We start from the raw sequence: 15,934 nt of genomic DNA, 5'->3' as shown, positions 1-15,934 counted from the left end.
ACTATATCTGTGTAGTTAGTATGCTGAAAGATGGCCAAGGCAGATGCTGCCTGGTGTCCAAAAATTATATTACATTGTAAAACCTGGGTGTAGTCCTAGATTTGCTACTCACTAGTTGCTTGATCTTACGCAAATCATTTAACCTCCACTGAGCTTCAGTAGCCTCATCTGTAAAATGAGGATAATAATTATACCCCATTAGGTTGTAGTGAATATCAAGTAAGATAAAGTAAAGGAAAATAATTGTAAATGGTAAAAGACTATAAAAACGCATGGTATTAACGACTGAACAAAGCTAAAGTTACAAAGAGCTGTTAATTGGGTCCATGACAAATTTATGCTGTTTAATTTCAAGTGGTCCCTCAATGACTCAAGGCAATTGTTTAACCTTCCCTAAATGATTCTCTATTCTACTCACTACAAGGGTTCTTTCGCACGTTCTCTTTTCTTTTTAAGACATTCACTTCAATCAATCAATTGGTCAGTCAGTCAGTCTTTTTTTTTTTTATTATGTGCCGGGCACTGCGCCTTTGTAGGGATACAAAAAAAAAAAAAGCTCCTCTTAAGAAGCTTACAGTCTAACAGGGGAGGCAACATGCAAACAATAGTATATAAATAAGATATATACAGGATATACTGGGGAGGCATTAGCATTAAGGGAGAGCCATAAAGGCTTCTTTTAGAAGATAGGATTTTAACTGGGATTGAAGGAAGCCAGGGAAGCCAGGAGATGGAGATGAAGAAGGAGAGTGCTCTAGATATTTGAAACCTAAAATTTCAAATTTAAAATAAAAGGCTGGAGCAAAATCTATTATTCTTTAGCTGAACTCAAAAAGAACAAGTAGCAATCATAATCTCAGTCAAGGTGACACCAAAAATGATGTGATTTAAAGAGAACGGGGAAACTACATTTAAGTTGTGTCAAGATATTTGGAGATACCCTATTTCCCAGTGTTAAGGCCCAGCAAGCAGGCTGTGCCCTGAGCTTGGCATAATAACCCTTTGTTGATGATCTCACCCTCTGACAAAGCCTATTGCTTTGACCAGCACCAGGTGTTCATTGCCCCTACTTCTCAGGGACCTTAGAGCCATCCATCACACCTTTTGACATGCTCACAATCTCTGTTTCTTGTAACAGCTAAATTAGCTGAACACAACCAGGTATTGCACTCCTGATCCCACTACCCTAACTCTGGTTCTGTTTGTTTGGGAGACAATTAACTTGGAGACTATTTCCACAGGACTCAGGAATGTTTGCACTGTTCATGCATGAGCCTTCCATGAGAACAGCTAAGAATGATTATGTTTTGGTCCAGCCCAATTATGTATATAAAGCATTGCCTTTGCCCCAACATGTTAAGCCCTCTTCCTCAGGAGGATTTCCACTTGCAAGGGTTTCCTCACTTTGAAATTAAACTTCTGTTTGTGTCCTGACTCTCCTATCTCTAGCCTGCTCTGTTTGGCTCTGGACAGGTTAGAGGCCAGTTCCAGTCCAGTTGACAGTCAAAAAGTACCAAAAAATTAATTAATATCAATACTTCATTATACACATACCAAATGGCATAGCATATCTAAATACTAAAGCAAATGCTAAACAAGTTACAGGGAGAAACAGTCAGTAAAATGATGATAATTGGAGATCTCAATTTATCCACTTCAGACCTAGAAAAAAAATCAAACCAAAAAAAAAATGCATCAGAAAAGTTAAGGACCAGAAGAGAATTTCAGAAAAGTTAGATTTGATAAGATTACTGAATGGAAATAGAAAGCAGTATACATGTTTTTCAGTTATACACAGCACCTTTACAAAGATCAACATATATATATATATATATATACATATATATAATATATATATATATATATATGTATATGATAGCATAAAACATCATAAATAAATGCATAAAAGTAGAAATACTAAAGACAGTTTATTATATATATTCATTTATAGTTAATGAAAGACTGAAGACAGGATTAAAAATTAACTGGAGACTAAATAACAATCATAAAGAATTAGTGAGTCAAAGAACAAATCACAGAAACAACAGATAATTCTTTTAAGATCATGACAATGAGACAACATAACAAAATTTGGGGGATACAGCTTAAGCAGCCTCTTAAGGGAAAGTTTGTATCTCTAAATACTTTGATCAACAAAAAAGGGAACAAACAAATCAATGAATTGGGAATGCAAATAAAAAAACAGAAAACTAATAAATTTTAAACCTCAATTAAAAACTGAAAGAGAAATTCTGAATATCAAAGCAAAAACAAAAAGCCTCACTGAATTAATAAAACTAGAAGCTTACTTTTTAAAGAAAAAAAAAAAGAAAATACACCATTAGCTAATTTTATTTTTTAAAAAGAAGGAAACCAAATTACCAGTACCCAAAATTAAAAAGGAAATGAAGAAAATTACTAGAAACAATTTGGCCCATTTCTATGCCAATGAAAATCAGCAACTTAAATGAACCAGATGAATACATACAAAAACACACAGTACCCAAATAAACAGACTAAGAAACAGAGAATTTAAATAACAATCTTAAGGGGAAAAACCACTAAGCTAGAGATAAATAGGCTCCCAAAGGAGGAAACTTCAAAAACAGAGATTTACAAGCAAATGTCATTGGACATTCCAAGAACAACTAATTCCAATATAAACTATTTGAAAGAAAAGGAGAAAGGGTCCTGCCAAATTTCTGCTATAATACAAATATTGTCTTATTATCTAAATCAAGGAGAATCAAAACAGAGAAAGAAAACGATATACCAACATCCCCAGTGAATACTGAGACAAAAATTTTAAATAAAATAGTAGCAAAGATGCTGTGGCAAAGGTTCTCTTAACCCGGAGTCTGTGAATAGAATTTCAATATACTTGGTCTCCTTTGTAACCCTATGTATCTTATTTTGTGCATTTTAAAACATTATTCTGAGAAGGTGAACCTACTAGCTTCACCAGATTACCAAAGGAGTTTTAGACAAAAAAGATTAAGTACAGCAACTTTCTTTATCATACTTGTAGGATATTTAAAAACCCCATATAAATCATCAATATTTCTCTGTGCTACAAAAAAAAAAATCCAGTAGGAAGAGACAGAATAAGTAATTCCATTTGAAATAACTCCAGACATTCACCTACAGTTGGTAGCAAACAGTGGATACCAGCCAAGGTCTCCCCATCATTCCCTAGATGCAGCCTGTGCTCAGTTCCAGTCAACCTCCTCTTTTGGACCCCCTCAAGGCACGGACAGCTCTACACCCCTTGCCAGTAGGAAGCAGTTTCAGAAGCCAAGACCTTCATCCCTTACCCCAAAAGAATTTGGGTCCCATTTGTTTGAGGGGAGAATGATGGGGTTGGGATCTGGACCCCAGAAAAGAAAAACCCTGGACTTTCCCACATAGCCAAATCTCTGGCTTTCTCCTGAGGCTATAATCCCATCAACTGACTTTTCATTGTGGCTACACCCAATCTCCCAATTCTGTTACCCTTAACCTAGCCTGGCCTTCCTCTGTCTTACCTCCCTATGGCACCTGGCCATTTCCCACCCTTAATCCTAGCCAGGCGCCATTCTCCCTTGGCCATTCCAGGTCCCAGGATGTTCTGTTCACCCCAGCTTACTGGCCACTCCTAGATCCCTCCCACAGTCTTTCTGTATATAAGGTCTAGCCTGTCTCCATCAAGATGCTTAGATTCTTATAATCTAGCCATTGCTTAGATTCTTAAAATATAGTAGAGGGACTGAAAGCAGACAAATCAATGCATTGTCAATACAGCTGTGAATTGGTCCAACCACTTTTGGAAGCAATTTAGAACTACATCCAAAAAGTCAATAAAACTGTGCACACTCTTTGACCCAGTAACACAGGTGAATATATTCCAAAGAAATTGAAAACAGAAAGAAAGGACCCACAGGTAAGTAAAAATATTTATAACAGCTTTCCAGAGTGGCAAAAAATTGGAAATTAAGGGGAGTATAATGGAATACTACAGTGTAGCAAAAAATGGTGAAAGGGATGTTTTCAAAGAAAACTAGGAAGACTTGTATGAAGTAAGCAGACCTGGGAGGATAATTTATACATTTGTAACAACATCATAAAAACAAACAATTCTGGAAGACTTAAGAAGTCTTATCAACACAATAACCAACTAAAATTCCAGATGAAGCATGCTACCCACCTTCTGATGGAGGTGATGGACTCAGAGTACAGAATGAGACATAAGTTTTTTTGGATATGGCCAGTATGGGATTTGTTTTCCTTGACTATGCATATTTGTTATGAGGGTTTTTTTTTCTTTTTTTTCAATGGGAAAGGAGGGAGATGGGAGAGAAAATAGATTTTGTTCATTGAAAAAAAATTTTTAAAAGTCAACATGTATGTTAGTAAAGTCAGAAAAGCCAAATTATTATGCAGAACATTATTCAACTGTAATCCTAACTTCTTTAGCATAAAAAGGCAGCACAATTTCATTTATTTTTTCAAAACAAATATTAAGTTTTTTATACCTTTTTGGTCTTTTCGGGATTATAATTGTACACAATCTGGCTGCAAGTCACCATTTCCTCCAAATCTGACTCAGGCTCTAACTTCGTCCTTAAAACATTAAGAAATAAATAAAAGTACTTTGAATAGAGAAATATACTCCAAGAGTAAAGGGATTATATACTAGCACAAAACTAACACAAAGAGATTTTTAAATCAATCAAAAAGGATTTATTAAGCACCTCCTATGTGCCACACATCAAAGAGAAGTTAATGGAACTAACCTTGTGGAACTATTGCGTATATTTTGAATTTCTTTGTTGTAGCTCACATTGTTAATAATGGTCTGGAATGCTTCAATGGGATCAATAAGTTGACCCCAGACTTTTGAGCCAAGGCGATCCAGAATCACCATGAAGCAATGCAATGCTGGCCAGAAAGGATCCACACTATCCTCTGAAATATAAATTAACAATAGTTCAATGAGAGGAAGATTTGAGAAAAACTTCTACAGATAACTGTATATTTTTCACCCCAAATGTCATTATTAAATGTATACAAAATTAAAAGCTTAGCAACAAGAAACTTTAAATAAAACATACTAGCCACTTTTAAAGAAAGAGATGTGATTTTTTTTTTTATTTTCAAGGGAGGTCTATCAAAGTCTCTACTATAAATGTTATACAAGTATGGTGGTACACAATTATGATTTTTGTAAAAGTGTTTCTCCCATTTGGGACACTCAAGGGAAAGATATACATTTTTGGACATGGACTAAGTATAGATATGTTTTACTTGGCTGTATATAATTGTTACAAAGTAGACTGATTTTGTCTTTTTGTTTTGCTTTAATACTAGTAACACAGATGCCAAAAAAGAAGAAAAGAGGGTCATTTTAGCATTGTAAAAAAGATGCACAGAAAAGAACAGAAAGAAGTTCAGAAAAAAGACACAGACTAGCAGGACAGCTGTACCATTTATAGATTCGTGCTTTCATGTGCAATTTTTTGGTTTTGTTTTGTATAGAGAATTGCTTGTGTTTAATGACGTTTGTCAAGAGCAGAATTACAATAAATTAAGATAAAAGTTTCTTCTCCCCCCTTCCCACACACCCTTCCCATACTAGTCAGGCATTGTCTTAATAGCTTTCCAAAAGTTATCCAAATCACCATCACCAAATCTAGGTCTGACACTGAACAATAAAAGGAGGAAATAAAACTGGATTTGTTCACAGTAAAGCAAATTCTCACAGTGACATTAACAAATTAAGAGTTTCTGCATTATAGTATGTCAAAGTATTTTGCCCAAGTAGTTTGTTACCATCTGATTGCTTTTCCATGGTGTGAAGTATTGACTGCATAAAATCATTTTGCTTGTCTGAGCCCAGCAACAAAGAATCCATTGCTTGCTCCTCAAGAATAGTTAGCAACATACAGATTCCTGAAAAACAATTTCATATTTCCCTGAAATCATCAGCTCCTCAAAAATGAACAGCAACATATAGATTCATGAAATATAATTTACTGTTTCTCTGAAATCTTAAGATTAACAACATATTAAAAAGATGTAGTTGGCCAAAGGAACTATTCAGCAGGGACTAAATGAGTAATGCATGGCAGCTTTGAGTTCTTTAGACAAAGCTCAATGAAGAAACTACTTTTGGCAGTCTAAAACAAAGGCATTTTAGGGCAGCTAGGTGGTGCAGTGGATAGAGCACCCGCCCTGAATTCAGGAGGACCTGAGTTCAAATCTGGCCTCAGACCAAACCCTTGACACTTAACTAGCTGTGTGACCCTGGGCAAGTCACTTAACCTCAATTGCCTAAAAAAAGAAAAAGAAAAAGGAAAAAAGGAAAAACCAAAGGCATTTCTACACAACCCTTAAATACTCCCAAGGCACTTGAAAATTTAGGGCAATCAATTCGATGAAAAAAGAGAGAAATTTTTGTTGAGTAGACAATCATCTCAGATGATTGTGATCATATATAGAATAAATTTATCTCAGATATACAGTTTTAAAAAATACTTTTCCTTTGTTTTCCCACTAGAAAAACTCACAGATGAAAAAAAGCATTAAAGGCCAAATGTTATTAAAATTCTTCTGTGGTAATAAAATTTTGTTACATCAAATATTGCTTTAAAGAAGAGGTCCATTGGTTAGTGTTTGACAATACTTTAGTTGCAAAGATTTAAACTTTTTTGTAATGGTATTTATAAAGAGGTTTGAGTTTTAGATATAACTTCAAGAGTTCACATGACTCCTCTTAAATACTCTTGAAAATTTAGGGCTTTCTAAAGTTATTCCAATGACAGAATAAGAACTAGTAGCACCTGGGAGATACTAGATAACAATCTTGTAATCACATCACAAATGGAGAAGAATTCCCATGCAGGACACCTGAAATCAACTGAGAAAATCCAACACATTAAGAACAAAACTTACCTAACCAGTAATTTTTGTAGTTACTTGTGTCATACATGTGAGATGGCAGAAGGACAAGTTTGCCCTTCTCGAATTCTGAAGAAGTGTAAATATCTGGACTTTCTAAAAGCCCCAACTCAATAACTCTAAACAAGCAAGTTAAGACTTCCTGTAAATCGTAGTAATCATCTCTGTCTACCTTGCCCAAGTTTCTGGCTGTTAGAATAGCCCATCGTCGAACCTATATGAAAGAAAGAAAAAGCACATATTAAAAAGATCGAGAACTATGATGAGACTTGGTATTTTTAATTAAATCAAAACAACTCTAAATTAAAGCTGTTGGTTAAAATAATCAGATCAGAAAGAAGCTTATTATGAAATTCATTTTAAAATGAGAAATGTAATAAGAATGAATGCTTTCTATGATTCTATGTTTCTGTTTTTTACCTCTGTATAAAAATCTGTAAACTTGTAGTGTAAAATTTAAGAATTTTTTGAAAATGTTTTGAATTATAAGATATATTTTCAAAACTGAAATCAAACAGTCCTCATAGAACAAGATACAAACTGTGACTCAAAATTTCTTTTTTTTTTTTTAAGGCTAGGCAATGGGATTAAGTGACTTGCCCAGGGTCATGCAGCTAGTAAGTGTTATGTGTCTGAGGCCGGATTTGAACTCAGGACCTCCTGAATCCAGGGCTGGTGCTCTATCCACTGAGCCACCTAGCTGCCCCCTCAAAATTTCTTTATACAACAGTATGTCACATCATAAAAATATCAATTTGATGCAACTAAATATTATAGGTAATATTATTAATGGAAGGCTTTAGTAATGACAAAAACAACATAGTATAAGAGCCGAAATATGCAATGAATATTACTTCACAGCCATAGCACATTCACAACTCACCATTTCATTGGGATGTACCAAGAACAAATAGATCCCTGGATGTTTGTCAAATACCTGAAAGGAGCAGTTAGCTTGCTCCATCCTACAAAGTGCTTCAACACATAATTCATCTAAATAGAAAGAAAAACACAGTAAATACAAGATGAAAATATATATCAGCTAAAATTAAAGTAGCCCATTCTGTTAACTTCAATGGTTTTACAGGTAAATAAAAAGTTACTTAAAGGAATCATTAGATTACCATGAAAACTTCAGGGAATGAGTTTTTGTTTTGTTTTGTGCTTTTTGATGAGGCAATCAGGGGTTTAAGTGACTTTCCCAGGGTCACACAGATAGTAAGTGTAAAGCATCTGAGGCTGGATTTGGACTCAGGTCCTCCTGACTCCAAGGCCAGAGCTCTATCCACTGCGTCACCTAGCTGCCCAACAAGTTTTCTAATGAATCATTTTCACTTTAATAGAAAAATCCAACTCAAAGCATCATGATATAATGGAAAGAGCTTGGGCTAAGATAACTTAAGCTCTACTAGATGACGTTAGACAAGTCATTTCACTATTCTGTGTCTCACTTTCTTCATCTGTAAAATAAGGTTGAACCACATGACATCAAAGATCCCTTCCAAACCTAGCACTGTAATTTTTATTTAGTTATTAGGCATCTACTATGCACTACTCTCAGAGGCTACAACAACACAAGTGACAGTCTCTACCTTCAAGGAACCTATATTTTATTGGAAAGAATCATCATGTACCCAAATAAGTAAAAATATATATACATACAAAACAAATACAAAGTAATTTTTTTGGGGAGACATATATGAACACAAAAAACTGGAGTGACTCTGGAAAGACTTTGTGTAGGAGGTGGTACTTTATCCTTAAAGTTAAAGATTTCAAGAGAAAGAGGACTAGAGATATAGATTTGGGAATCATCTACAATAAAGATAATGAAACCCATGGATATTGATGGCATCATCAAGAGTTAAGAATTCAAGACAGAAAACAAAAGAAAGACTAGAACAGAACTTCATGGTAAAACTATGCATAGGAGATAGAACACATACGATAATCCAATAAAGACTGAAAAAGAATACTCAATTAGGTATGAGGAGAACCAAGAAAGAATAGTGTCATGAAAATCCAGGCAGAAGAGAGTTTAAGAAAGATGAAGTGATAGACCAAATACATAAAGAGGTATAAAAGATGAAAACAGAAAAAGAGTCACTGAATTTAGCAACAGATTATTAGTAACCTTGGAAAGAACAGTTGAGTGACAGGTTTAAAAGATAGATTATAAAAGGATGAGGAGTAGGAAAGAGGAAATAGAAACAATAAGTATAGACTGCTTTTTCCCAGGAGTTTCGCTGTGAGAAGAAGATAAGATAGAGGATGACAGCCTGAGGGGACAGACAGCTTGATGTCAGGGAAGTGGACAGTGGGCAATAAGAGAATGAAGATTAAAAAGAGAGAGGGGATGATCAAAGGGGCAAATTCTCAGAAGAAACAAGAGGAGATGAGGGCAAGTGTGTAAGCAGAAGAATTGTCTTTGATAAAGACAAAGGGTACCTCTTCAGAGACTGAAACAAAAGAAGAGGGACCCTTTAGGGTAACATTTGAAGAGCTCTGAGGTACAGCAATGAAATAAAGAAGCAGCTCACAATGCATGGGTTCTATCTGAGGAGATACTGCTGAGTGATGGTGGCAGATGGAGGGTCTGACAGTGGAAGTAAAGAGCAAAAGGTATGCCTATTCCTTATTCTGACCCAGTGAGAAGAGGGGGAAGAGAGGAGATACACCTACTACAGATAAAGTTGTTAAGTATCTTCAAGGAGGAGCCAGGTTTCTATGAATACAAAGAACAATTCAATAGGCAAATGCCTACTACATGCCAGATACTATAGGAGGTGCTGAGGATACAAAGACAAAAATGAAAGTCCCTATTTAAGAAATTTACATTCTGTCAGGGAAATAATAGGTATACATCTAAGTAGATTAAAAAACATAGGAATAAAAGATAGGGGTTATATTTGTGATTTCACTGGTAGTAAGAACTCCCAAGTAAGAAAACTATCTCTAAACTGAGAGCAGATAGAAGCATTTTTCTATTTATTTATTTGTTCGTTTGTTTGTTTAGGATCATGGCTAATGTGGAAATATGTTTAGCATGACTTCACATATATATAATGGGCATCTTTTTTCTTGCCTTCTCAATGAGAGGGAGAGGAGGGAGGAGGGAAAGAATTTGGAACTGAAAATAAAAATAAAAATTAAAAAAGGAAAGAAGGAAAGAAAGGAAGGAAGCAAGAAAACTCCCTCTACCAATGCAGGTTGACACCTTCTTTTCCTTATACACTAAGATTGTTGCCTATAGCAGAGGTGTGAAACACACAACTCACAACACTCCCAAATATGACCCAAGCCAGACTAAAATGTAATTAGGAAATATTTAACAAAATAGATTACTAAGACAAGAAATACATAAACGTGTGGTTTTCCAAGTCAATATGTGATCTTTATGTTTGGTTTAGTGGCTGCCATTTCAAAGTTTGACTCCAATGGCCTAGAGGGCCAAGAGATTAAGTAACCTGCCCAGAGTAATAAGTCAATGGGACTTGAATTCAGATATTCCTGACTTCAAGACTAGATCTCTAACTATTAACTATTTTGCCACACTGTCTTATGTATGTTAAAATACATACACACACACACACACATATATATATATAGATATAGATATAGATAGATAGATAGATAGATAGATATACACATATATATATATATATAAATAAAGTAAATACAAGGTAATCTGGGGGGACAGCAAAGGCAGTAACAACTAGGGTGATCAGGAAAGGCATTATGTTGGAGGAGGCACTTGAGTTGAGTTAGAGGTTACAAGATCCAGACGTGAAGAGAGAGTGCATTCCAAGCACGGGGGACAGACTATGCAAAAACTTGAAATGAAAGATGGAATACTGTCCGTGAGGGATAAGACATAAGCCAATCTGGCTGGCATATAGACAGTATGAAGGGAAAGAATAAGTAGTGTCTGGAAAGATAGTCTAGATTCAGGTTTGTGCAGGGTTTTAAACATCAAAGAGAGGAATTTGTATTTGATCATAGAGGAGACAAAGAGCCACTGCAGATTTGTAGACAGGCGAGTGACACTGTCAGACCTATGCTTTAGTAATATCACTTTGGCAGTGGAGAATGGATTGGAGAAGAAGGTACAGAGGGAGGGAGAATAGAAGTGAAAATAAATATAAAACTTGAAGGAAAGTTTTAGGCCATCCAGTCCAATGCCCTTATTTTAAAGATGAGGTCCAAGGAGGTTAAGTGGCTTGCCCAAGGTCACATAGGGAGTGTCAGAGATAAGATTTTACTACTAAGAGACTACTACAACAGTCCAGGCAAGAGATAATAAGGGCTTGAACTAGAGTGGTGGCTCTGTGAATGGAGCAAGAGGATAATTATGACGAATGTTGTGAAAGTAGAAGTGACATTGGTAACTGATAAGACATTGTTTGTGTGTGTGTGTGGGGAGGGTAGTGAGGGGAAAAGCAAAGTCGAGGATGACTGAGTTTGTAAACTTGGGTAACTAGAAAAATGGTGGTACTGTCAATAGAAATAGAGAAGAAAGAAAAATGGATTTAAAGAAAGTATGAATTCTGGAAGGAATATGAGACGAAGAGATCTAATCTGAGAGGTAGTTTTTGATAACAGAATTGAGGTTCCAGAGGCATGATGGAAGGGAAGAGCAGAATGGGATAGGGCTCAAGAGGGGTAGGGCTAAAATGGATGAGGATAAGGGATGAGGGAGTAGAAACAAGGGAAAAGAATTTTCACTTAGGCAGCCTTTGGCTCTGAATCACTGGAATTCAAAGAGGAAAATGGTTTGCAAGCCACTGGATAATGCAGTGCCATAAGCTTCTCAATAAGGAACCCTTCCATGGTAACTCATACCAAAGTCTTAGCTACGATGCTAGTTTCATTTTCACTAGTGAGGGATAAGGCAGGAGAGGAAAGAAGAGTGTGAGGTTCTGGTCCTGAGGCTGAGAATAGAATTCTGGGCCCTCACTGGTTATGGTTCTATGATTCTAAGATACTCACTGACATGCTCATCTAAGAGCAGATAAGGATACTTCAGTATTTCAAGAAGAGGAACTCGAAGCTTGTTTTCGAAGTCTTGGCCAGTGAAACCAAACAGTTGTGTTTCACCATTGTCATCAACTATAAATAGTTCGTCATCTTCCTCAATTTCGCCTTTCATAGATTTTTCAAAATGATTTATGAGACGAGTGGTTTCAAATTCCCATAATATCTATCAGAAGAAAAAAAGAGCTATTAATGAAAAAACCTGTATATGGTGATCTACAGAAAACTTTTCAATAACTAGAAATTTAGAAGTTTAAAGAAGACTATGTAATATACTACTGCCAATACTTTTTAAAACAAATCTCTGGGTCAGATAAAAAATGTTGTTTTGTTTAAAAGTATAAATTACATAGAGAAGGGTTAGGTTGGGAAGAGACAAAAGAGATTAAATGAATATTTTCCTTTTCTCAGAAATTCTCTTTTGCAGTTTGATAGAAATCATTCAGTATCCTTGGCTTGAATCTAGTTAATTCTTATTTTGACCCAGTAACACTATTGTATCATATCAGTGAGCAAAAGTACTTCAGCTCTCTGAACTAATTTTATTTGTAAACTTGGGAAAATAATACTTGTTAACTAACTCATAGTGTTATTGGGAAAGGAGAACACCAGAGAAGGGTTAGCTATTATTCTTAAAACTGAAAATGTTGGTTAGCTCCAAAATTGGGATCCTTCATAAATAAAGAACAAATATTCTAAGGATAGTCTTACCACTGCTGTCCTGCCCTAAATGTTTTACAGGCCAGTTTCCCATTTCTTACCAAGCACATCTTGGCTGCAAATCTAAAATTTTATGGTTAGCAATTGAAAATTACATCTTACACACTAGCTTCTTTGGTGAGAAAACGCTGCTGCCCCTGGAAGTTTACTACATTTTCCAAAATGTGTCAAAATGAACTGTTTATGAAGAAAAGATTACAAGTCACCTAATTTTACAAGTCAGCACTCATATCCACTTAATACAGAAAAAAAGAAAATGCTCTTGCTCAACAAACTGATTTTATTCCAACATACTGAACAAATGAGGCATAAGGAACCTCTCCCATGTTTTTTTTGTAGGCTGTAGAGAAATCCTCAAATTAGGACTTTCCAGTCCTCAGATTCTAAATTAATATGCATTAGTAATTCTTTGGATAATGTGAATAAAGTTCAAACCCATTCTCTTCTCTATGCTCAAACTCTAAATAATCTTTTTTCTTATTTTAGTTAATATTCTAGGCTTATTCCGATTACCTCATGCAAGGAAGGCAGTGTATCTCTTGCTTTGTGGTATTCAGCTACACACTCCAAGCAGTAACAGAGGTCCTCATTAGCTGTGAGAACTTCACAGGGAAGTGTTCCAAAAGCATAGCTCTTTAGGAAGTCAACAGTGGACTCACCACCTGGTGTACACCAGCGACACGTACTCATTCTGTACCTAAACTCAGGAAAAAATAAAAAATATACTGAAGGAAAAAATAGCGCTAAGTAAAATTCAAGGCATATTTTCTTATGTGGATATAAATTTACATATAGACTATACATCACCAACCCTTCAATTTAAAATATTTGTCTCTCGTTTCTAAAATTAACCTTATTCAAATCTGTTGTACAATTTAACAACTGTACTATTCCTTTATGTTAGGAAAACCTAGTCTTGACCACAGAAGATTGAAAGTATATGAAATATAAAAAATTCACAAAAAACATTTATATAATTACTTTCAACACATTATTTTTATTATTTTACAGATGAGGAAACTGTGGCTCAGAGAGGTAAAGTGGCTTGTCCAAAGTCACATGGCTAATAAGTGGTAGAGCCAGGACCTGAATCCAGGTCTTGTGAGTCTAAGTATAGTACTCTTTAGACTACATTTTGTTGCTTTTTAAACTGTCTCAAACTCTAAGACAATCTAAAACCTCTCCAATTCAATCTACATTTATTTGAAAGGGATCATTCATATTAGAAAAACAAAGCAGATGATAAAAGCATATTTTCTAGCTTAAACATGCAAATGAGTTAATCTATCACAAGCAGTAATGTAGGCAGGCAGCCAAGCAGACAACTTCAGTGGGCTGGGTCCAGAATTGAAAGAGAGGAGATTGGCTAGGTCAGATTTTAGAAATTAAACACTTTTAATGATCCCAAGACTTGTTTGTCTGCATAAGTCCAGAATTTTTAGATACTAATATTCTCACAATGATCCCATATTGTAACAAAAAATTATGACTTCTTATGTACAAGTAATATATGAGGCACATGACTGTAAAAGGATGTAAGCTGATCATACAGTATAAAAAGATAGCAAATGGAAGCCCTAGTACCACACTAGCACCCCTGAAATATTAAGACAATCAGAAAAAGGTCTCCACAGTGTATGGATCTTCTATGGAGAATTTACAGAGACATAAAAAAAAAAAGCCCAAATCCAATGTAGAATGATAAGCATGTAATCTCAAGAATCAAAAGGGACCTCAGAGGCTATCTAATCCAATTTGTTCATGAACAAGAATGACCTCTGCAAAATTCCCAATTCTGGAAAATGTACCTCCCTGTCCTTTTTTGCAAAAGTAGAGGATCATGGAAGTGAAACTGTCATGATTAAAAATAAAGTCGACTGAGGCACAAAGCTCTGAGCACAATCAATTTATTGGTAAGGCTAGCAATCATCAAAAAAAGATATCTCTCAGCTCCTTAGCAAGCCAAAAGACTTCAAGTGAGGGCTGACAAATCACTTTTATAGACAAAAGGAGGAGCATCTAAAAATTAGAAGGAAGAATTGTAGATGGGAAAAACAATATAATCGCTTGCTTACAAGGTGAGAAATATCACAGGTGTGAGGGACACTATGACTGAATAGACACCAGGAATGTGGGGCTAGCACAACCCCTCCTTCTATCCTCTTGCCAGGAAACTGCTGATTGAGCACACTTGGTGTGTAGTAATCCTACAAGAATTACTAGTGCAAGGATGGGCAACTTGTGGCCTCAATGCCGCATGTGAGCCCATAGGTCCTCAAGTGGCCACAAGGCTATAGGTTCCCTACCCCTGAACTAATGGTATGGAGATAACATATTTTCCTTCAATTGTGCAAGGACAACTAGTGGCTGAGAGATAATAGATTTCCTCTAGTTGGTCAAGCAGCTGGTAGTATAAAAATAATGGGTTTTTCTTAATTAAAAGTGATTTATAGGAGAGCTGAACTTTTAAACTTAACTCAGAGAGAGGAAAGCTGGTCATTATGAGAAAGCTGAACTTTTAAACTTCTGAACTTAACATAAAGACAAAGGAATGTGACTTTAGGTAGTTATACAAAATGTTCTTGGTGATCCAGAATAGAATCAATTAAAAATGGAATCAAAATCAATTTGATTTTCTCAAGACACAGCATGTACTTGCAGACTTGCTTGAAGTGTCAGTTTTGCTTTGTCACATGGATGACACTGACAAGTGAAAGGGATGATATATAAAAACAAAAGTTAACGTTTTAAAAGCTTTTTGTAGGTGAGATCAAGACTGAGGAACAGCAGGAAGCAGCACAGAGTTGCTCCCCAAAACTCCTACAAAACAGATCCAGAAAAGCAATTCTAATAGAGAAATCCAAGAAAAAAATCATGGTCAGTCATTTTTGTAGCCAAGTTTGGCATAAGGAGACAGACAGAGAAGTCTGTAAGGGATAAGGAACAAGCTGTACACCAGGGTCAAGTAAAGGTCCCATACGAGGGCACTTGTTAGGGACAAGTACCAACTCCGTCACCCACTACCCAGTTCTAGTCACATATCCAGGGAAGACTGAGGAGGGGGGCCTGGGCCTACCCCCACCACACTCTTCTACCCTCGCACGGCCTTGAGGCTGTGTACCAAGAAAGGAGCAGGTTCAGAAGCAAGCAGCAGCAGTGTGACTTAGTTACCAAGAGAAGAGCAAGGGTCACAGTTCTAGCTTCTGGCCCAGTCTGAAGCCTGCATAGAAATAATCAGGGCAAG

At 35.9% G+C, this 15,934-nt stretch overlaps 1 protein-coding gene across 1 annotated transcript in view; it reads right to left on the bottom strand.

Annotated features, from left to right (window-relative positions):
- The window catches only part of SETX (senataxin), a 59,757-nt gene extending 46,374 nt beyond the window's left edge, over positions 1 to 13,383 (bottom strand). Inside the window, 7 exon segments of the mRNA XM_020973542.2 lie at positions 4,512 to 4,599; positions 4,773 to 4,944; positions 5,809 to 5,928; positions 6,931 to 7,150; positions 7,820 to 7,929; positions 11,926 to 12,136; positions 13,204 to 13,383. Coding sequence (XP_020829201.1) covers positions 4,512 to 4,599; positions 4,773 to 4,944; positions 5,809 to 5,928; positions 6,931 to 7,150; positions 7,820 to 7,929; positions 11,926 to 12,136; positions 13,204 to 13,380 — 1,098 coding nt within the window. The 5' untranslated portion in view covers positions 13,381 to 13,383.
- Between the last annotated feature and the right edge of the window lie 2,551 nt (positions 13,384 to 15,934).

This window comes from Phascolarctos cinereus, unplaced genomic scaffold (genome assembly GCF_003287225.1).
Source record: "Phascolarctos cinereus isolate Bilbo 61053 unplaced genomic scaffold, phaCin_HiC Scaffold_2;HRSCAF=192, whole genome shotgun sequence".
Lineage (NCBI taxonomy): Eukaryota > Metazoa > Chordata > Mammalia > Diprotodontia > Phascolarctidae > Phascolarctos > Phascolarctos cinereus.
Note: the sequence above shows the minus strand (reverse complement) of the source record. Positions and strands in the feature narration are given on the sequence as shown.